Source organism: Ciconia boyciana, chromosome 23 (assembly GCF_034638445.1).
Source record: "Ciconia boyciana chromosome 23, ASM3463844v1, whole genome shotgun sequence".
Lineage (NCBI taxonomy): Eukaryota > Metazoa > Chordata > Aves > Ciconiiformes > Ciconiidae > Ciconia > Ciconia boyciana.
The window spans coordinates 6,260,284-6,276,360 of NC_132956.1; the positions used below are offsets into that span (position 1 = coordinate 6,260,284).

Genomic DNA, 16,077 nt, shown 5'->3' on the forward strand with positions numbered 1-16,077 from the left:
GCCCACCCTTGAGCGTTTTGGGGATGCCAGCCCCAGGGTCGATCTCCCCGGCCCCCCGCCGTGGCAGGGATGGGGACGGTGTCCCTGGACCCATATGGCACTGGGGATGGAGCCTCCACCCGGCACCGTGCCATGCTGTGCCAGGCTGTGCCATGCCGTGCTGTCTCAAGTTGCGCCATCTTGTGCCATGCCATGCCACACCATGCCATGCTGTACTGTTCCATGTTATACCATGCCCCACTATGCCATACCATACCATGCCATACCATAATATGCCATACCATACCATACCATACCATGCTATGCCATGCCATGCCATGCCCTACTACACCATACCATACCATACCATGCCATGCCATGCCATGCCATGCCATGCCATGCCATGCCATGCCCTACTATGCCATACCATACCATACCATACCATACCATGCCATACCATACCACGCCATACCATACCATACCATACCATACCATACCATACCATACCATGCCATACCATACCATACCATACCATACCATACCATACCATGCCATGCCATGCCATGCCATGCCATGCCATGCCATGCCATGCCCTACTATGCCATACCATACCATACCATACCATACCATGCCATACCATACCACGCCATACCATACCATACCATACCATACCATACCATGCCATACCATACCATACCATACCATACCATACCATACCATGCCATGCCATGCCATGCCATGCCGTCCCACACTGCGCCACACTGCGCCACGCCACACCGCACTGTACTTTGCCACCCCACCCCACCCAGTGCCGAGCTGAGCTGTGCCCTGCAGCGGGCAGGGCCTTGTCGCTGCCGTGGCCGTGCCCGTTCCCGTTCCACTTCCTGTTCCCGTGGCCGTGCCCGTGGCCGTGCCCGTTCCCTTTCCCGTTCCTGTTCCTGTGCCTGTGCCCGTTCCCCTTCCCGTTCCCGTTCCCGTGCCCGTTCCTGTACCCGTTCCCCTTCCCGTGCCCGTTCCCGTGCCCATTCCCGTGCCCGTTCCCCTTCCCGTTCCTGTGCCCATTCCCATTCCCCTTCCTGTGCCCGTTCCCGTGCCCGTGCCCGTTCCCGTTCCTGTTCCCCTTCCCGTTCCCGTGCCCATTCCTGTGCCCGTTCCTGTGCCCGTTCCCCTTCCCGTTCCCGTTCCTGTGCCCATTCCCGTGCCCGTGCCCGTGCCCGTTCCTGTGCCCGTTCCCGTGCCCGTTCCCGTTCCCGTTCCTGTGCCCATTCCCGTGCCCATTCCCGTGCCCATTCCCGTGCCCGTGCCCGTGCCCGTGCCGGGCGGGGCGGGCGCTGCCGGCGGCCGGGGCAGGTGCCGCCGCTCCCCCGCTCCGCCCCGCGCCTCAAGCCCAAACACGTCCCCGTGTCCCGGGCGCAGCAGAGCCGGCCGCGGCGGCGAGCGCCCAGGTAAGGCATCGCCATCGCCATCGCCATCGCCCCCCGGCCCCGCCGTGGGCCCCCGGGGCTCCCCCGCCCTTCCCTGCCTCAGTTTCCCCAAGCCGCTCCGCGTCCCGCCGGGGGAAACTGAGGCACGGCGGGGGGGCGAAGGCAATGCAAAATCGGGGGCGAGCAACCCCCCCGCCCCGCTCCCCGCCCTTCCGCCCCCCCCTCCCCCGCCCCCCAAGAGCAGGGGGGTGTCGGGGTGCTGGGAGGGGGGGGGGGGGCCGCTTTCCCCGGCCGCAGCCGCCCCCACCCCGGAGCCGCCTCCGGCCCCGGCGGAGCAGAAATCGGACCCGGCGAAACCGGCCGGGGCGGGAGCGAGGTCCCCCCGCCCCCCCGCCGCACCCCGACCACCTTTGGCCCCGGGATGGGTCTCGCCGGGCAACCCCGGCTGCCACGCACGTGTTTGCACACCTTTGTTTATCGTAGGACCTACAAGAAGGCAGGCAAAGCAAACACGGCCTCGCCTTCTTCCCCCCGCCGCCATTGCCGGAGCCGGCGGCCGGGAAGGACGGGGCGATGCTGGGGTTGGGGGGTACGAGGGGTGCGCGCCCATGGGTGCTCCCCGGCCGGTGGCGCGGGGACGAGGCGTCTCCCCGCTGTTGCCCGTAGGGTCCCGGCCTGGCATGGGGGAAGCGAGTGACAGCGACAGCGGGGTCATGCTGCATTCGGGTGAGCGCTGGGGGGCACTTTGACGGGGGGGGAAGGTCTCGGGGTGCCCCATCCCCCGCACGTGCTCTTACAGACGTGCCCCCCCTCCCCGGGCTGAGAACGGGGCACTTCGGTGCATGGGGCCACCCTGGGGACACACAAAAGCTCCTTGGGGGGGGGAAGGAAATGGGGGCTTCCCTCTGTTTCGGGGGGGGCACCCAGGCGTGGCGGGGGGGGCCTGGACCGGCTTTGACTCAGCCGGGTTTCGCTCAGGGATGGCTGAGTCAGGGCGAAACCTTCCCCGTGTCCCGTCCCCCCCCCGTGCTGGGAAATCACGGCTGCCCCGGGGGAGCCCAAGCACCCATGGGTGCTGCTGGGGAGGGCACGGGGAGGGGCTCCCAGCTGCTTTTCCTCGCCCTGGGGTTGGGGGGAAACTGAGGCAGGGAGGCTTGGGGGGGTAGCAGGGAGGCTGGGGGGGTCTGGGTGCATCTCAGCAGGCGTCAGCCCACCCGTCCGTCCGTCCGTCCGTCCCCAGGCCCCGACAGCCCCGTGTCGCCCCTGAAGGAGCGGGCGCAGGCAGGGCGCAGGCAGCAGCAGGCGTTGGAGGCCCGGCTGGAGGGCTGCGTGCAGGAGCTGCGGCGGCTCTGCCTGCGCGAGGCGGTGAGCGGGGCGGGGGGGACACCCTGTCCGAGCTCCCCCACCTCCGTGGCAGCGGCTCAGTGTCCCCGTGCCGTCCCCAGGAGCTGACGGGGACGCTGCCCCGCGAGTACCCCCTGAAAGCCGGCGAGAAGCCCCCCAAGGTCCGGCGCAGGATCGGTGCCGCCTTCAAGCTGGATGAGACCCTCGTCCTGCGCGGGGCGGTGAGGGGCTCCCCGGGGTGCAACCGGGGCGGGGGGTCCCTGGGGCGGGCGGTGGGGACCCCTCTCCATCCCGTCCCGGAGCTGCGGAAGGTGCCCAAGCGTCACCCGGGGACGTCACCATCCCCGTCCCATGGGAGAAATTCATACTCCCCCTCGTTAGGCAAAGCCTTCGTTAGCGTGCAAGCGTGATGGGTGGTGGTGGGGTGCCGAGCGTGTCCCCTCCGTCCCCAGGACCCGCTGAGCGCCCTGGAGCGGGACCTGGCGCTGCAGCTGCAGATCGCCAAGGCCGCCCGGCGCCTCTGCCGGGAGGAGAACATCAGCAAGCGGCTCCGCAAGCGGCGACAGACGGCGGCACTGCTGGAGGAGCAGAAGCTGAAGGACCTGGAGAACATCCTCAACCAGCGACGGCTCCTGGCCGGCCGACGGTCTCTGCCTGCCGGCGCTGGAACCGGTGCTGCCGACGGTGAGCCCCCCGCACCCCCCGTGTGCCCCCCCCCGGCTGGGGGTGCCTCGTTTGGGGGATGCTGGGGGTCAGGGAGGCAGAAATGGGTGCAGCTTGGTTGGGTGTCCCTGCTGAATGCACCCTGGCATGTGCAGCCCAATCCCCTGTCCCCGGTGAATGCACCCCCCTGGATGCACCCCAAAATGCCATCCCCGGTGAGTGCACCCCAATTCCCTATCCCTGGTGAATGCACCCCCCTGGATGCGCCCTGGAATGCCATCTCTGGTGCGTGTACCCCGATATGCTCTCCCCGTGAATGCATCCCAATCCCCCCGCCCGCAATGAAAGCACCCCGATCCGCTCTCCCCGATGGAGGCACCCTGGTGAACACACCCCAATACTTCACATCTGTTGAATGCGCCCTCATGAATGCACCCTGATATGTGATCCCCACTGAATGCACCCCAATACTTCACCCCGGTGATTGATTGCACCCCAATACACCATCCCTGATGATTGCACCCCCATGAATGCACCCCAATACTTCATCCCGGGTGGCTGCACCCTTGTGAATGGACCCCAAAACTTCATCCCCAGTGCATGCACCCCGATACACCACCCCTGCTGTATGCACCCCCATGAATGCACCCCAGTACTTCACCCCTGCTGATTGCACCCCATGACTGCCCCCCAATCCGCCATCCCCAGCGAGTGCACCCCAACGGGTGGCAGGATTTGGCCCGGCTGCCGTGTCCCCATCGCGGTGGCAGCCCTCCAAGAGGGTCCCCGCTCACCCCCGCGTGTGCCTTGGCCTCGGCTCTGTCCCCGCCGCCCTCCCAGGGCTTCCACGTCCGTCACCCCCCAAGGACTGGGGACACGGTGGCAGTGGCTCCTTCCCTCCCGGTGCCCCCAAACCAGCCCGGCACCCCTCCTCCTGCCCGGCCTGGGCAGGCTGGGAGCTGCCCACAGCGCATGGCTCGGCAAAGCCGGCCCGGCCGGTACCGCCACCGTCCCGGAGCGTGTCGGGACAGGCGGCGTGGGAGAGGGGGAGCGGAGGCCTCCGGGGACGCGCTGGGTGGTGGCGGGTGCCGTGGGAGCGTTTTGGCACCCGGCGGCGGCACCGGCACTGTTCTCACCCGTCCCCTGCCCCGCAGAGCTCAGCGCCTCCGACGAGAGCTCCCTCTCGGACGCCGTCCTGCTGGAGGAGGGTAAGGGGGCTGCGGGGACTGGGGGGGGACATCGGGGTGCCCCCCGTGGGTCCCCTCCATCCCAACCCTCCGTCTCTCTTGCAGAGGAGACGCGGCCGCTGGGACCTGCCACCCCGCGGGGGTCCCCGTCCCCCGAGGAGCCCGTCGAGGAGGAGGGGTCGGGGCCCCCACCGGCCCCCCCCAGCCCCTGGCGGGAGACCAGCCTCGACAGACCCTACGAGAAGGCCAAAAAACCTGGCGTCGACCCCAGGGATGGGGAAACCCGGGGCTCCCGGTGCTACCCCGGGTCCCCGCCAGCCGCCCCTGCCGCCCCCTCGGCCCCCGGCAGCCCCGACCCTGCAGCCTCGCCAGCGCCCAGGGCGGGGGACGTCCCTCCCTACCGCTTCGTCCCCATCAGGACCCTGGTGCTGTGCCGGCAGGCGGGCTCCAGCGCTCCCAGCACCCCGGAGCCATCGGGCCGGCGGGGACAGTCCCAGTCCCTGAGGTATGTCCTGTGCATGGGGAGGGGGGACAAGCGCTTCTGCAAGGGGGACGTGGAGATAACCCCATGGGAGGAGGATGGAGATAACCCCATGGGGAGGATGGAGGTAAACCCACGGGGAGGAGGTTGGAGATAACTCCATGAGGAGGAGGATGGAGGCAATGCCATGGGGAGGAGGATGGAGATAATTCTGTGGGGAGGAAGATGGAGCTAACCCTGTGGAGAGGATGGAGCTAACGCCATGGGGAGGAGGCTGGGGATAACACCAAGGGCAGGATGGAGCTAAAGCCATGGGGAGGAGGATGGAGATAATCCCATGGGGAGGAAGATGGAGCTAACCCTATAGGGAGGATGGAGACAGCCCCACGGTGAGGAGGTTGGAGCTAACCCTGTGTGGAGGACGGACATAAATCTGTGGGGAGGAGGCTGGAGCTAAGCCCGTGGGGAGGCTGCACCCTGCACCCATGGGGTGCTCAGCCCCCCCGCCCCCCCGCCACCCTTTCCCACGGCTCACCCCGACTTTTGGGCGGGCGGCGAGGGGAAGGGTCCGTCTACAGCCGCAGCCCTCCTGCCCGCAGGGTAGAGGCGTGCTGGCAGCCCGGCGAGCCGCGGGGCCGCAGTGCCGTACCCCGCCGGCGCCCCACTTACTACACGGTGACGGTGCCCACCTCCTGCATCCCGACCCCCGGCCCCGCGCACCGCTCCGGCTCCGACGACAGCATCTCCGACCTCTCCAGCATCTCCCACGCCACCTCCCCGGGCAGCAGCAGCCCCGACGTCTCCTTCCCGCGCCCCCCGGTCCCACCGCCCCTCGCCGAACCCGGTTATTACCCCCGGGGTGCCCACCGGTTCCTGCCGCCCGCCGGCCCCCCGGCTTTCCTCTATGAGCAGGATCTGGCCCCGTTACGCTACCAACGCCTGGTGCCCTCGCACAGCCGCATCGTGCGCACCCCCTCGCTCAAGGACTACGCGCCGGCGGGGGGCCGGGGGCTCTCCAAGGCGGCCGTGACCGAGGAGCTCAAGTCATGGCACCAGCGCGCCCGGCTGCGGGGTGCCCGTCCCCACTCCCTCGACCGGCAAGGGGCCTTTCGGGGACCCCGTGGTGGGACCGCCAGGGATGTGCCCGTCACCCGTGGAGTCCTGCCGCGGGCTCAGGTAGGGCACGGGGTCCGGCTGGTGCAGGGACGGGAGTGGGGACATGGGAGAGCGGGGGGCACCGCGGTGCTCGTTCCCGTATGGGGACTCCCTGGGTGCTGCCCTCAGGGTGACTGTGTGACGTGAGTTGGCACCCTGAGGTGGATCAGGGACAGGTGGTGGCGTGGGTGGGGTCCCATGAGGGTCCCCAGAGCAGGAGTGGGGTCCTGAGGGAGTCCGTGGGGAAGAATTGGGGTCCCATGAAGGTCCCTGGGGCAGGACCAAGGTCCTGGGGAGGTCCCTGGGGCAGGGCTATGGTCTCAGAAGGGTCTTGGGGACTGGACCAAGGGCCTTTGGGGCAGGATCAGGACCCTCTGCAGGTCCCTCTGGGCAAGTCCGGGGTCCCACTGGCCAGGCCTGGAGTCCCATGAGGGTCCCTGGGGCAGGAGCAGGATCCTAAGGGGGTCCTTGGGGCAGGACCGGGGTCCCTGAGGGAGTCCCAGGGGGAGGATCGGGGTCCTGCGGGGATTGCGGGGGGAGAATTGGGGTCCCATGAGATTCTCTTGGGGCAAGACTGGGGACCTCCAAGCGTCCTTAGGACAGGACTGGTGAAGGTCCCTTGGGGCAGGCCCAGGTCCTAAGGGGGTCCCTGGGACAGGCCCAGGATCCCAGAGGGGTCCCTAGGGCAGGACTGGGCTCCTGAGGAGGTCCCACGGCCAGGACCGGGGTCTTGTGAGGGTCTTGGGCACAGGACCAAGGCCCCTCAAGGTCCTTTGGGGCAGGATGGAGACCCTCTGAGGGTCCCTCTGGACAAGTCCAGGGTCCCGTGAGCAGGGCCTGGGGTCCCACGAGGGTCCCTGGGATCCCACGAGGGTCCCTGGGGCAGGACTGGGGTCCCACAAGGGTCCCTCTGGTCACATCCAGGGTCCCATGAGCAGGACCCGGGTTCCCACGTGGGTCCCTGGGGCAGAACCGAGGTGCCCCTGGGCAGGGGGGTCCCTCCCCTCCACCTGGGGGGTCCCACCGGGACGGGTGCATGCAGTAGACCGTGGCGCAGCCGGCACCCGCGGCACAACCGGGGCCCGGGCTGGGCAAGTCGGGACCTGCAGCCGCGCCCCCGCAAACAACCCCCCCCCTCCAACCCCTGCCCCGGGATGTGCGCCCCGGGGTGCTGCCCCAGCACGGGGTGGGGTGCCGGCACCCACGGGCTCCTTCTCCCACGCAGGCGCCCCCGATCCACGTCCTGCGGCGCTCCCCGGACGGCGTGCCCGTGCAGGTCTACGTGCCTGAGAACGGCGAGATCGTCACACAAGTGTAAGCGTGGACACCCCCACACACACCCCGGGGGGGGGCACAGCCTGGCTGGCCCAGGGACAGCGGGGACGGGACCGTCCCACGCCACCCCCCCCCAGTGTGGGGACACGAGTGGGAGGCGCAGCCGCCACCCAGCACCCCTGGGGTGCGCGGGGCAGGGACGGGGTGCCTGGGGCTGGCCCCCGCCCCCCCGCCCCGTGTCCCCTCACCGCCACCGTGACCCCGATGCTGACGGTGCCACCGCAATCCTCGATTCGGGGCTTCGGTTTCTAATAAACGTGGTCGTTGGGGTGTTCCTGTCCTCGCCAGCCCCTCGGGACGCGTCACCTCCGTCCCCAGCCCTGTCCCCCGCCGGGTCCCCCATCTCCTGGAGCTGGCGCTGGGCTGGCATTGCCAGGATCGGGCCCCGGTGGTTTGGGGTCCGGCCGTGCCTCTGTGGGCTCGGGATAGTGATGGGGTGACACCGGTGCCAAGGGGGCTGCCCAAGTCCAGTCGAGCCCCCCCGGCACCCAGCGAGCCCTTGGCCCGGCTGGGATGGGGGTGCTGGGATGGGGGGGCTGGGGAGCAGCGTGCAGGGGAAGGGGAGGGGCAGAGGGAAAGGATGGGGTACAGGGTGCAGGGGAGGGGACATAAGGGGTGCAGGGGTGGGATGAGGGGATGGGGAAGGGGTGCAGGGGGCGTGGACGGGAAGGGTGCAGGGGAAGGGTGGGTGAAGGGATGGGGTGCAGGGGGAGGGGACATAAGGGGTGCAGGGGAAGGATGGGGTAGGAGAAGGGGTGCTGGGAAGGGAAATGATGGGGCGCAGGGGGGGCAGGGGAGGGGTGCAGGGGTGGGGAAGGCAGGGGCGCAGGGGAGGGTGCAAGGACGAGCGAAGGGACGGGGCGCCGGGGGAGGGGAAGGGGAAATACGGGGTGCCGGGGTGGGGAAGGGCAGCAATGGGGCGCGGGGGGCAGTGCCGGCGGGCCGGGCCGGGCCGCGGACCGACCGCCGGAGCCCCCGAGCCCTCCCCGCCCCCTCGCCGTGCCCGTGCCCGCGGGGCCCGGCGCCGCCGCTCCGCCCGGCGGGGGGGGGCTGGGCCCGGGCGGGGGGCGGGGCCGGTGGCTGCGGCGTCACTGCGGGCCTGCGCGGCCCCGCCCCGGGGCTCCGCCGGGAGCGGCCCCGGGCTTCCGCCGGCCCCGCAGCACCGGCCCCGGCCCCGCTGCGCCGGCCCCGCTCTGCCGCAGCCGGCCCGTTGCCGCACCGCGGCCGCCGGCCCCAGCCCGGCCCCAGCCGGCCCCGGGCAGCGCTGAGCGGGGGCACCGGGCCCGGCCCCGCGCCGCCCCCCCGGGCCGCCCCCGGAATGGGGCCCGGCGGCACCGGCGGCGGGTGGCCCCTGGCCGGGACCGTGCTGGTGGCCGTGGCCGCCTCGCTGGGTAAGCGACACGGCGGGGGGGGGGCTGGGGCGTCGGGGCGGGGACGGACACGAGAGCGGTGCCCCCCTGCGATGGGACCCGGTGCCACCGGCCGTGACCGCGGGGCACCTCGGGGTGGGACCCGGTGCCACCGGCCGCGACCTGCGCCCGCACACGGCCCCTCTGCGCGGGGGTCGCTCGCAGCAGCGCGTCCCTCCGGGCGCTGTCCCCCCCATGCTGCACCCCATGTGCCACTCTCGGGGTGTCCCCGAGAGCCGCCTGTCCCCGGGAGCAGCGTGCACGGAGCCGGTGGCCGCTCGAGCCGGGATGCCCCGTCCCGGGGGGTTTGGGTGCTTCCCGCGCATGCGGCCCGTGCCTCAGTTTCCCCACTTGGCTCTGAGCTGCCGCGGTCCCGTTGGGCGGTGCGTGAACCCCATATGAGACCCCTGAGAAGCCACTGGGTGGGGAGCGAGCTGGAAACCCTGAGGGAAGCAGCCCAGCCCCGGTGGCTTCCCCGCCGCTGTCCCGGCGCCTCCGGCCGCCCCCCGGGCCTTGTCCCGGGGCTATTTCTGGGAGCGCAGATGGCTCCGGCCAGAAATAGAGCGGGGAGGCGTTGCTGGAGCAGCCGGGTGGGGAGGCAGCCTGGGGGGGCTGGGTGTGAGGGAGCGGGTCCTCAAGGATGTGGGGCAGGATGGATGTGGGGCAGGATGGATGTGGGGCAGGATGGAGCGGGTTTGGGGAGGGGACACGGGGCAGGATGGAGCGGGGTATGGGGGGTACCTAGGAGCAGGGTATGGGGGGACATGGGGCAGGATGGAGCAGGGTACGGGGGATGTGGGGCAGGATGGAGTGGGGTACAGGGGACAGGCTAGAGCAGGATATGGGGGCATGTGGGGCAGGATGGACCAGGGTACGGGGGGGACATGGGGCAGGGTGGAGCAGGATACAGGGGGACATGGGGACAGGATGCAATGGGGTATGGGGGGGACACAGGGCACAGGGCAGGGTGCAGTGGGGCACGGGGCAGGGTGCAGTGGGGTACGGGCTGTCCCCCCAAGACAGCATTTGGGGAATGGAGGTCGTGGGCTGATGCTGGTGCCACTGGGGGTGGCGGTGGCCGGGCTGGCGGTGCCCGGAGGCCCCGGTGACAGGCGGCCGTCCCCAGCGGCGGGGGGCGAGGACTGCCTGTGGTACGTGGACAGGAACGGCTCCTGGCACCCCGGCTTCGACTGCGACTTCTTCAGCTTCTGCTGCGGCACGTGCCACCAGCGGTACTGCTGCCGCGACCCCCTGCGCCTGCTCACCGAGCGCCAGCAGCGCCACTGCCTCGCCTTCAGGTGCTGGGTGCTGGGCCTCAGCGATGGGTGCTGAGTGTTTGCCTTTGGGTGCTGGGCCCTGGGTGCTGGGTGCTGGGTGCTGGGCACTGGGTGCTTGCTGTTGGGTACTGGGTCATGGGGATTGGATGCTGGGCGCTGGGTGCTGGGCACTGGGTGCTGGGTACTGGTACAGGGTGCTGAGCACTGGTACTGGGTGTTGGTGCTGGATACAGGGTGCTGGGCAGTGGTACTGGGTGCTGGGCACTGGGTGCTGGGTACTGGTACAGGGTGCTGGGCGCTGGTACTGGGTGTTGGTGCTGGATACAGGGTGCTGGGCAGTGGTACTGGGTGCTGGGCACTGGGTGCTGGGTACTGGTACAGGGTGCTGAGCACTGGTACTGGGTGTTGGTGCTGGATACAGGGTGCTGGGCAGTGGTACTGGGTGCTGGGCGCTGGTACTGGGTGTTGGTGCTGGGCACTGGGCAGTGGCACTGGGTGCTGGGCAGTGGCACTGGGTGCTTGTCTGGACGGCCCTGTCCCTACAGTCCCCAGGTGGGTGCTCCAAAAGTGCCCCTGGTGCTGCGGGCACTGGTGTAACTGGGTGTGGGGGGGAAGACAGCCTGCGGGGGGAGGGGGCTGCCCCACGTGCCCCCTCCCAGGCCCTGCTCCCCCACATCCCCATGGTGTCCCACAGCCCCAAGACCATCGCGGGCATCGCCTCGGCCGTGGTGCTCTTCATCGCCATCGTCACCACCATCGTCTGCTGCTTCATGTGCTCCTGCTGCTACTTGTACCAGCGCCGGCAGCACCTCCGCACCCCCCTGCAAGGTGGGGGGGGTTGGGTGGAGGGTGGGGTGGGGGTGGGGTGCAGGGGGGAGGCTTATAGGTACAGGGGGGGGAGATTTGGGGTGAGGTGGGGCAGCCTGGAAGGATGTGGGGGGAGGATTGGGGTGCAGGGGGCACTTGGGTGCAGGGGGGGATTTGGGTGCTGGGGGAGGGCACTGGAGTGGGTGCTGCTGAGACCCCCCCAGTGCCCCCCACCATCCCCTGCCCCCCCCCCCTCCTGGGCCATGGACACCCCTGGGCACTGCCAGGCTCTGTCCCCGTCCCCGTGCCGGGGTGCCGCAGCCCCCACCCCATCTCTCCCACAGGCCCGGAGATTCCGCTCTCCAGCTACCCCCCGCGGCCCCCGGCCGCCTTCCCCATAGACCCCAAAGCCGGCCCCGTGCCCCCCCCAGCCCGGCTTCGCCCCCATGGCCATGTACCCGCCGGCCGGCCCCGCCGCCCAGTACCCGCTGTACCCCTCCGGCCCTCCCGTCTACAACCCCACAGGTGAGTACTGGGGTGTGTGTGGGGGGGTCCCCCTATTCCCCAGGGGGGGACGGTGGCCTTGCGGGGGCTGACACCCCGTCCCGCTCCCCCCTGCAGCGCCTCCGCCCTATGTCCCGGCACAGCCCAGCTACCCCGGAGCCTGAGCACCCGTGGGACCCCGGCACCCTCCTCCCGCCGCCGGCCAGCGGGGCCGGGCTGGGGACCCTCATCCCTCCGCCATGGGGCCAGGAGGGTGCCCCGGCCGTGGCCGGATCAGGCCCTTCCCGGCTGTCCCGGGGATGACCCCGTGCCGGCAGCACAGGGTGGCTCTTGTCCCGCACACTGGGCCCTTTGTGGGTGCCTCCGCCCCGGCTCCGGGTGCCAACGGTCCCGTTGCAGCCATGGGGGGCTGTGCCTGGGGGGGGCCCCCGAGGGCCGTGCATCGCTGCACCCCTGCACGCCTGCGTCCGGATTCAGACCCGGCTCTTCTTCCCCGGGGCTGGCATTAAACCACGTCTTGTGCCCCACACCCGGTGTCGTCTCGGTGGCTCTGTGCCGGGGGAGGGGGTCAGAGCCCCGCGCCCCTCCCCGGGGAGCTGTAAGGGGGGGCTGCGACTTTCCCCCCTTCCCCTTCCACTCCCAGGGCTTCTCCATCCAAAAATTGGGCTGGGATGGGTAATTCCCACCAAACCAGCTGCTGGGATGAGCCAGCCCGGGAGCACTGCTGCCCGCCCAGCCCCACTGCTCAAAATTGGGGTGTGAAACCATCCCCAGCGGCGTTTTGGGGCGGAAGGCAGCAAATTCAGCCCCAGGATGGGGGCTGCGGGTGCGAGACCAATTCCTCCATCTGTCCCCCCCATCCTGAATCACCGGAGCTGGGACCCGTCTCCCTTTGCAGCCGGCGGCGAGGAACAGGCGCCGGGGGAGCGTGATTCACCCCGGCTATTTTGGACGGCTGCTCCCGGGGTGATTCATCCCCCTTCCTGCACTGTCACTGGGAGGGGGGGTCCAGCCACCGGCTAAATTTGGGACGGCCGAGTCCATCGATCCTGGTGGAGGAAAAGCCACGCAGACCCCCCCCTTGGGGGCAAACCGCTGCCCCATCTCCCGGGGGACTGCAGGTCCCAGCATCCCATCGCCCCCAAAAACCCCGCAACGAGCCCGGGGAGGGGGGAGCCGGGGGGCAGCTCTGAGTTTTATTTAAGTGGGATGGAGAGGGGGACAAAAAAAAAAAAAAAAAGCAAGGCAGGCGCTGGGGGGGGGGAAGTTGTCCCCAGGGCGGTCCCCGCCGGCCGCGGGCACACACAGCCAGCTGCGTGGGGGCTCAGGGTTTGGGGACCGCCTGCTCCCGGAGGTAGAGGTCACGGATTTCGGCCAGGCTGCGGCTGAGGCCGCTCAGAGCCTGGGCGATGACGCGCAGGACGGAGGTGGTCTCCCGGCGGCTCTCGGCGTATTCCCGGCGGAAAGCTCGCATCTCCTGCACCAGCCGTTCGTTAGACTGGACGATGCGTTTTTCGGCCGGGGTGAGCTGGGTGCAGTCGGGTGCCCCGTCCGACAGCCCCGTCGTCCCGGGGGGTCCCGGTTCACCCGTGCCACAGTTATTGAGATGCTCGGCCTCTTGCTCGAAGAGGATGCTCGGGAAATCGGAGCCCAACGGCTCCTGCTGCCCGCCCAGGTCACCGAGGGAGAGTTCAGGGGGTGCGGGGCACGGGGGGCTCCGGCTCCAGCCCTCGCACAGCTCGCCGGGCGGGCGGGTGCTGGCACGGGGTAGCCGGCGCTTGGTGCCGTGGCTGGGGATGCTGTCGGCAGCCGGGCTGTGGAAGGGCTCAGTCTTCACCTCCACCGGCTCCTCCTTCACCACCTCCTCCTTGACGCCTGCAGGACGGACAGAGAGCGCGGGGCAGCTGGCGGGACCCCCTGTCTCCCCAGCGCCCCACAGACCGAGTGACCTGACCCCCTTCTTCCTCTGCTCCCCATCGTCCCCATCTCCCTCGTCCCCATCCCTGTACTCCCATGTCCCCTCTCCTGCACCCAGTCCTGGTCCCGTATATACGTACGTATCCCCATCGCCCCATGTCCCTCATCATGGTTCAGCCCCGTCCCATGTCCCTTGTCCCTCTCCTGGTCCCAGTACTCCCATATCCCTGTCCTGAACATGGTCCCCCCACGTCCCTGTCCTGGTCGCCCCATGTCCCTATCCTGATCTTGGTCTCCAATGTCCCTGTTCTGATCCGGGTCCCCCCCTGTCCCTGTCCTGGTCCCAGTACCCCCATGTCCCTTGTCCCTGTCCTGGTCCTGCGCATGTCACTGTCCCAATCCCACCATGTCCCTGCCCTGGTCCCAGCCCCGTCTTACCCCTGTCCTGGTTCCAGTACCCCACGTCCCTTCTCCCAGTCACCCATGTCCCTAGCCTGATCCTGGTATCCTGTCCTGATCCCAGTGCCGCTGTCCTCTGTCCCTGCCCTGGTGCATGTCCCTCCATGTCCCTGTCCTGGTCCCCCCATGCCCCTGTCCCAGTCCTGGTCCTGCTCTCAGTCCCCTCCTGTTGCTGTCCTGTCCCAGTCCTCCCATGTCCCTGACCTGATCTTGGTCCTCCTGGCCCTGTCCTGATCCCAGTACCCCTGTTGCTGTCCCCGTCTCCTATGTCCCTGTCCCAGTCCTCCCATGTCCCTGTCTCCCATGTCCTTGTCCTGGTCCCCTCATGTCCCTGTCTCAGCCCTCCGTGTCCCTGTCCTCCTCCCCTGTGTCTATGTCCCCCCCCTGGTCCCCCGTCCCTGTCCTGATCCTCCCTGTCCCTGCCCCAGTCCCTCCATGCACCTGTCCTGGTCCCGCTGCCCTTGTCCTGGTTTCCTCCATGTCCTGGTCCCAGCCCCCCATGTCCCTGTCCCAGTCCCGTCGTGTCTGTGTCTCCATCCCAGTTCCCCCCACATCCCTGCCCTGTTTCCATGTGTCTGTGTCCCCATCCTGGTCCCCCGTGTCCCTGCCCCTGTCCCAGTCCCTCCACACACCTGTCCTGGTCCCGGTGTCCCTGCTCCCGTCCCCTGTGTCCCTGTCCTGTTCCCCCGTGTCCATGTCCTGGTCCCTCTCATGTCCTGGTCCCTCGTGTCCCTGCCCCTGTCCCTCCACACACCTGTCCTGGTCCCGGTGTCCCTGCTCCCGTCCCCTATGTCCCTGTCCTGTTCCCCCGTGTCCGTGTCCGAGCCCCTCTCATGTCCTGGTCCTGGTCCCTCGTGTCCCTGTCCCAGTCCCTCCACGCACCCGTCCCGGTCCCAGTGTCCCCGTGGCCCTGCCCCGGTCCCCCACGCATCTGTCCCCGTCCCCCGTGTCCGTGTCCCGGCCCCGCCGCCCCCGCCCCGCGCACCCACCGTGCGGCACCACCACCTCGACGCTGAGGAGCGGCGGGTCGATGCCGGCGGCGCCGCGCGGTCCCCAGCCGGGAGCGGGCCCGGGGCCGAGCTCCGGCGGGCCCGGCCCGGAGCCGTTGCCGTTGCCGTTGCCGGGTCGGACGGCGGGTCGAGCGGCGGGGCCCTGCCTCTCCTGCCGGTGCCGGGTGATCTTATCGTTGGCCCGGCGGCGCAGCCCCCGCCAGCGGTTCTTCACCTCGCCGATGTCGCGCTGGTTGCGGCCGGCGGCGTTGATCTTGTTGGTGATGCGCCACCAGATCTTCTGCTTCTCGTAGGCGTTGACGGTGCTGGCGGCGGCGCCGAAGAGCAGCTGCTCGTACTTGAGCACCTCGCTCATCAGGATGTCGATCTCCTGCAGCGTGAAGTTCGGCTTCCGCTTCAGCAGCCCCCGCCGCGCCCCGCCGCCGCCGCCGCCGCCGCCCGCCGCCATGCTCGCCGCCGCCGCCGCCGTCTCCTCCTCATGGCGCCGCCCCGCCGCCCATCGCCCCGCCGCCGCGCCTTTTGTCTTGCGCCGTCTCCCCGGTACCGAGCGCCCCGCGGAACGGAGCCGAGCCGAGCCCGGCGGAGCGGAGCGGAGCGGAGCGGAGCGGGCCCGGCGGCACCGCGCCCCCTGCCGGCCGCCGCCGCCGCGGGTCGTTGTAGCGCCCCCTGCCGGCCGCCGCCGGGCGCAGCCGCTCCGGGACGGCTCCGGTACCGCCCCCTGCCGGGAGCCACCGTCCCGGGTCGTTATGGCGCCCCCTGCCGGGCCCCGCCGGCCGCTAACGCCCGCCCCCCCCCCCGTAGCGCGACCCCTGCCGGCCGCCGGCGGTCAGGCTCCGGGGAGGGCCCCGGGGCGCCCGGTCCGCGGCGATGGCGGGCGCTCGGTTCGGGGCCTCCCCGCGGCCCCGGGGTGCCGGGTCCGGGGCGATCCGCGGGCGCCCGCTTCGGGGTGTCCCGGCAGCCCCGGGGTGGGCGGCTCGGGGTGTCGGGGCGGGCCGCGGTGCCCGCCTTGGGGTGGCCCCCGGGCGCCCGCACGGGGAGCCCCGGGTGCCGGGTGGGGCAGAGCACCCCGGGGCCCGGCACCCCGCTCCGCCCCCGGCCCCCGGGGCCCGGCACCCCCGCGCCCCTC

At 70.3% G+C, this 16,077-nt stretch overlaps 3 protein-coding genes across 3 annotated transcripts; 2 read left to right on the forward strand and 1 right to left on the reverse strand.

Annotated features, from left to right (window-relative positions):
• The first annotated feature begins 1,413 nt into the window (after nucleotides 1-1,413).
• INAVA (innate immunity activator) lies at nucleotides 1,414-7,754 on the forward strand. The gene is made up of 9 exons (XM_072844746.1): nucleotides 1,414-1,424; nucleotides 2,070-2,129; nucleotides 2,644-2,768; nucleotides 2,849-2,968; nucleotides 3,200-3,431; nucleotides 4,565-4,618; nucleotides 4,703-5,102; nucleotides 5,678-6,254; nucleotides 7,459-7,754. Exons 2-9 carry the CDS (start codon nucleotides 2,084-2,086, stop codon nucleotides 7,549-7,551), a joined length of 1,647 nt encoding a protein of 548 aa, XP_072700847.1. The 5' UTR covers nucleotides 1,414-1,424; nucleotides 2,070-2,083; the 3' UTR covers nucleotides 7,552-7,754.
• A 922-nt stretch (nucleotides 7,755-8,676) lies between these two features.
• On the forward strand, nucleotides 8,677-11,872 carry SHISA4 (shisa family member 4). The gene is given in 6 exon segments (XM_072844926.1): nucleotides 8,677-8,959; nucleotides 10,104-10,275; nucleotides 10,949-11,082; nucleotides 11,406-11,476; nucleotides 11,478-11,586; nucleotides 11,683-11,872. Coding segments are annotated over 6 exon segments (606 nt in total). The 5' UTR covers nucleotides 8,677-8,886; the 3' UTR covers nucleotides 11,730-11,872.
• Nucleotides 11,873-12,741: 869 nt separating this feature from the next.
• Nucleotides 12,742-15,598, reverse strand: LOC140643354 (uncharacterized). Its single transcript, XM_072845012.1, has 2 exons — nucleotides 14,931-15,598; nucleotides 12,742-13,440 (listed from the first exon to the last, which is right to left on the reverse strand). The coding sequence occupies exons 1-2, from the start codon at nucleotides 15,397-15,399 to the stop codon at nucleotides 12,890-12,892; spliced, it is 1,020 nt and encodes a 339-aa protein (XP_072701113.1). The 5' UTR covers nucleotides 15,400-15,598; the 3' UTR covers nucleotides 12,742-12,889.
• Nucleotides 15,599-16,077: the final 479 nt, after the last annotated feature.